This window comes from Dipodomys ordii, unplaced genomic scaffold (assembly GCF_000151885.1).
Source record: "Dipodomys ordii isolate 6190 unplaced genomic scaffold, Dord_2.0 Scaffold24, whole genome shotgun sequence".
NCBI lineage: Eukaryota > Metazoa > Chordata > Mammalia > Rodentia > Heteromyidae > Dipodomys > Dipodomys ordii.
Genome location: NW_012267240.1, coordinates 9738369 through 9742695, shown reverse-complemented (window position 1 = coordinate 9742695; position 4327 = coordinate 9738369). Strand labels below are relative to the sequence as shown.

The 4327-nt window shown below is 42.5% G+C and overlaps 1 protein-coding gene across 1 annotated transcript in view; it reads left to right on the top strand.

Annotated features, from left to right (window-relative positions):
- Otud1 (OTU deubiquitinase 1) overlaps positions 1-2165 on the top strand; it is a 3199-nt gene extending 1034 nt beyond the window's left edge. The window contains exon 2 of the mRNA XM_013014593.1: positions 4-2165. Within this exon, the coding sequence (XP_012870047.1) occupies positions 4-945 (942 nt within the window). The 3' untranslated portion in view covers positions 946-2165. The remainder of the gene's footprint in view (positions 1-3) is intronic.
- Positions 2166-4327: the final 2162 nt, after the last annotated feature.

Here is a 4327-nt window from a genome sequence, read left to right as displayed (position 1 = left end):
GAGGAGCTGCTGAGGCCCGAGGGTCCCGAGCCCGCCGTCCCGGACACCGCCCGGGAGGGACCCGATCGAAACTTCCGACTGAGCGAGCACCGCCAGGCCCTGGCCGCCTCCCGGCACCGAGGCCCTGCGGCGGCCTCGGGGAGCCCGGAACCCCGCCCCGGACTGTGGGTCGAAGAGCACCGGGCAGAGAGGATCCGCCAGGGTTGGGAACGAGGCGGTGATCGCAGCGATCGGCCTTCCAGCGCGGGCCCTGCCCAGCGACAGGACCCGGAGACCGAGGTGACCCCGGTGCGGGGCAGCGAGACCGCCCCGAGCAGCGCCACCGAGACCGTGGTCGTGGCCAGATCGGATCCTAGAGATGAGAAGCTCGCCCTGTACCTGGCCGAAGTGGAGAAGCAGGACAAGTATCTTCGAGAGAGGAATAAGTACCGGTTCCACATCATCCCCGACGGCAACTGCCTGTACCGAGCTGTCAGCAAGGCTGTGTACGGGGACCAGAGCCTGCACCGAGAGCTGAGGGAGCAGACGGTGCACCATATTGCTGACCACCTCGACCACTTCAGCCCCCTGATCGAGGGCGACGTGGGGGAGTTCATCATCGCCGCCGCCCAGGACGGCGCATGGGCCGGCTACCCCGAGTTATTGGCCATGGGGCAGATGCTGAACGTCAATATTCACTTAACAACGGGAGGGAGGTTGGAGAGCCCCACGGTGTCTACCATGATTCACTATCTGGGCCCTGAGGATTCCCTGAGGCCCAGTATTTGGCTCAGTTGGCTCAGTAATGGACACTACGATGCGGTTTTTGATCACTGCTATCCTAACCCAGAGTATGATACTTGGTGCAAACAGACTCAAGTGCAAAGGAAACGCGACGAGGAACTTGCCAAATCCATGGCCATATCCCTGTCCAAAATGTACATCGAACAAAATGCATGCTCTTGAAATGTCTGAAAACCTTACGTCCTCAGGAAATTGCGTACTTAAGTTGTGTTTGGAGAAATCACCTGAACTCTAATCAGGGTAATAGCACCTTTAAACTTCCTAGTAGATTTACAGTAGGGGTGAAGCCTTAATCTTCCTTCTTTTTTAAAGTGTTTTCTCAGAGCTGAAGGTTGCTGGGCACCTAAATGATGTTTCATGATAGCTTTGGGTGATTCTACTGCTATTTATAATTTGCTGTATACAGTGAACACTACTTAATTTGCAAGCTGATTTCTCACAGTATGAAACTGTTCATTCCTTGTAGTCTATTTTCTATAAAAATGTATTTTTGCACAACATTTAAAAAATCGGTGTAACTTTCATCTGATGTGTTCCAGTTTGACAGCTTTTAAGCATACATTCAGAGAAATGCTTTATATGAAATATTATTTTGAGCAATTTGTGATTTAGTAGTTATTTGTTAAAATTTGAATTTCACAATTTTTAGATAATTATTCCAAGTGGAGATTATTGCATTCGAGTTTCCAGATGATTGACCCATTCCATTTTGATGAAACAGGCAGAATTGTTTTTCTAGAAATGTTTAAAGAGAATGACAGTGTTTAGAAAGAAATACTGATGGGGGGGTGGCTGGGGAAAGAATTTTTTTTTTTTTCTGTAAAGGATAATAATGGCAGGTCTTACTTGAAGGAGAGTGTGATACTTGCTGATGGCAGACCCAGGATTTTGTCTGGGTGGTATTTAGAATAGATTGTCTGGTGCTCTAAATTGTTTTTATTTACTATGCTTGTCATTTTGTTAGGAAAGATGTGATATAGGATCTTGTGACAAGTCTCCTGCTTGATGTAACTTTGTGGATTCAACTAAGAGATTGGAAAACAAATACCAACTTTGGTGGTTACTGTATAGCAGGAGAACACTGTCTTAATCTGTTCTTTTTAAGTTCTCCCAAAAGGCAAAATAGGATTATCCTATATTATGTAAAAAGCTCTATAAACAGAGCTTGTGTGGGCTTGTGTGGTTTGCTGGGTCAAACAATGTTTCCAACCGAAAGACTATCTCATTGCCACTTTAACTACTTTTAGTCATATTTATTAAGTAATGCAGTTTGTACTTTTTAATTTTGTAATATTTTGTGATTTTTTTTGTATAATACTGTGTTCATACAATAGGACAATTCTCAGCTGATGGAATGAATAAAATGCATACTTCTACTTTTACCACGCCTTTTTTTTCAGAGTGGTTTCTTAAATGGTAATGACTTTTAAAATATATATATACACAATATATAGTATGTGTAAAAACTAAAAATTATGAGAGATTTCCTGAATTCCCATAGGAAGAGTAATCATTAGACTAATTTCAAAGGATAACTCAATGAACTGTAGTTTAAAGGTGGAGTAACTCAAGAAAAACTCATTATTTCTAATTGTGATTGCTCTCAAATTATAGCTGTACCTGTTGGCCAATGAGCACATCTATCATACTTCTGTCCCACTGTTCGTCTACATTTTAATATTTTAAAGAATAATCAAAGCAGTGCCCTAGCTTTGCTATGTGTTAGCAGATTTAGTTAAAAGGTGTGTGTTGGGATGTTAGAGTGCTCCTTTCAAAATTCAAGATTGACACTTGATTCCCACTGTGGTGATCTTCCCATGTGAGGCCTTTGGAAGGAATTAAGTCAGAAGACTGTTCTCATCCCACTTGTGGGGGACAGGGTTAATTCTGGTTTTTGTCTGGCCTTTTTTTTTTTGGTAATGCTCAGGAATTGAACTTGCATTCTAGACCAGTGCTCTGTTAGAGTTAAGTGACAACGCAGCAAGGTCCCACCTTCATGAAAGGGTTGTGGGAAAATAGTTGGAGGGGGCGGAGAAGAGGTGTATGTGTGGGGGGAGTACCAGATACCTAGATGAAGACATCTGTGAAACACAGGCATTTACTGGCTGGTTCCTTGATTTTGGATTTTCTAGTCTCCAAAATTACGAAGGAAACATTTAAAAACTAAATTAGTCTCTAGTATTTTGTTACAGCAGCATTAGCAGGTTAGGGAAGTACACCTGTATACATAGTTTTGGGTATAAAGTGTACTGCAGAATGGAACGTTGGTTTGGATTTTTCACTCTCCAGTTCTGTCTAGATATTCCTGAGCTTGGGTTCATTGTTTACCCACATCTGGAGGGATGAGGCTGGTTAACATGGAAAGAATTAGCTGAAGATATCAATGGTAACTATGAATCTCTGGATTTATAGGTGAAGTTTTGCTTTATGGCTTCATTCACTCATTTTGGGGACAATATTTTATATGTAGAGCTATGAAGTTTGGAGATGCTGAGCATTTACACTAGAGTGAACATAATGGATTAATTTTCTAAAAAGCACTCTAAACCTTTGCGACTTAAATAAGTTCCTTGTGTTTTTGTAGCATATTCAAATTAGGATCTCAAGGCATTCATTTAACCTCTGAAGAAGTATTTAATCCATTTCATAATTGATTTTAAGTTTGTCACCAAGCAGAAAGATTTCTTTATTCTTACCAAAAAGGTTTGTTTATATCTCTCTTTTTTCCCTTGTGGTTTATTTTTTGTTGCTCTATTTTGTGTTGTTTGCAGAAGAAATGCATTCATTCATTTACAGTGTATTTTCTATTGCATCCTAGTTTCTCTCTCTCCCTCCTTTTCATCCTCCCTCCCCGCCTCTTCCTCCCTCCCTCCCTTTCTTTCTTTCTTCTTTCTGTAGTGGGGGGGGGACGGAGGGGAGGGATTGAATTCAGGGCCTGGGTGCTGTCTCTGAGCTCTTTTCTTTTTTCTTTCCTCTTTTCCCTCAAAGCTAGTGTTCTACCACTTGAGCCACAGCTCCACTTTCACCTTTTTTGGTGGCTAATTGGAGAGAAGAATCTCGCAGACTTTTCTGCTCTGGCTGGCTTCAAACCATGAGGCACTAAGTAAGCCCCTCCTCTCTCCCAGGCTCACTCAGAAAAAGAGATACTGTGTTGATACTGGGACTTGAACTCAGGGCTTGGGTGCTGTCTCATAGCGTTTTTCATGGAAGGCTGGCCCTCTTCCACTTAACCCATATTCCACACTTCCAGCATTTTGCTAATTAATTGTAAAGTCCCAATAGACTTTCCTACCCAGGCTGGCTTTAAACCGTGGTCCTCGGATCTCATCCTCTTGAGTAATTAGGATTGTAGGCAAGAGCCACCAGCATCCAGCTTCTTGTTGCAAACACATTAAACATTTTTTTTGGTTTAGTTACTTTTACAGCCAAATCTCTTGAAACTGTGTGATGGAGAAATTGGTACTGTGACTTCTATGAAGTTTCTTTAGAATTTTCTCCCTGTAAGACGTGTTGAGGTAAGGGTGTAAAAACTTGTGAGTAAACC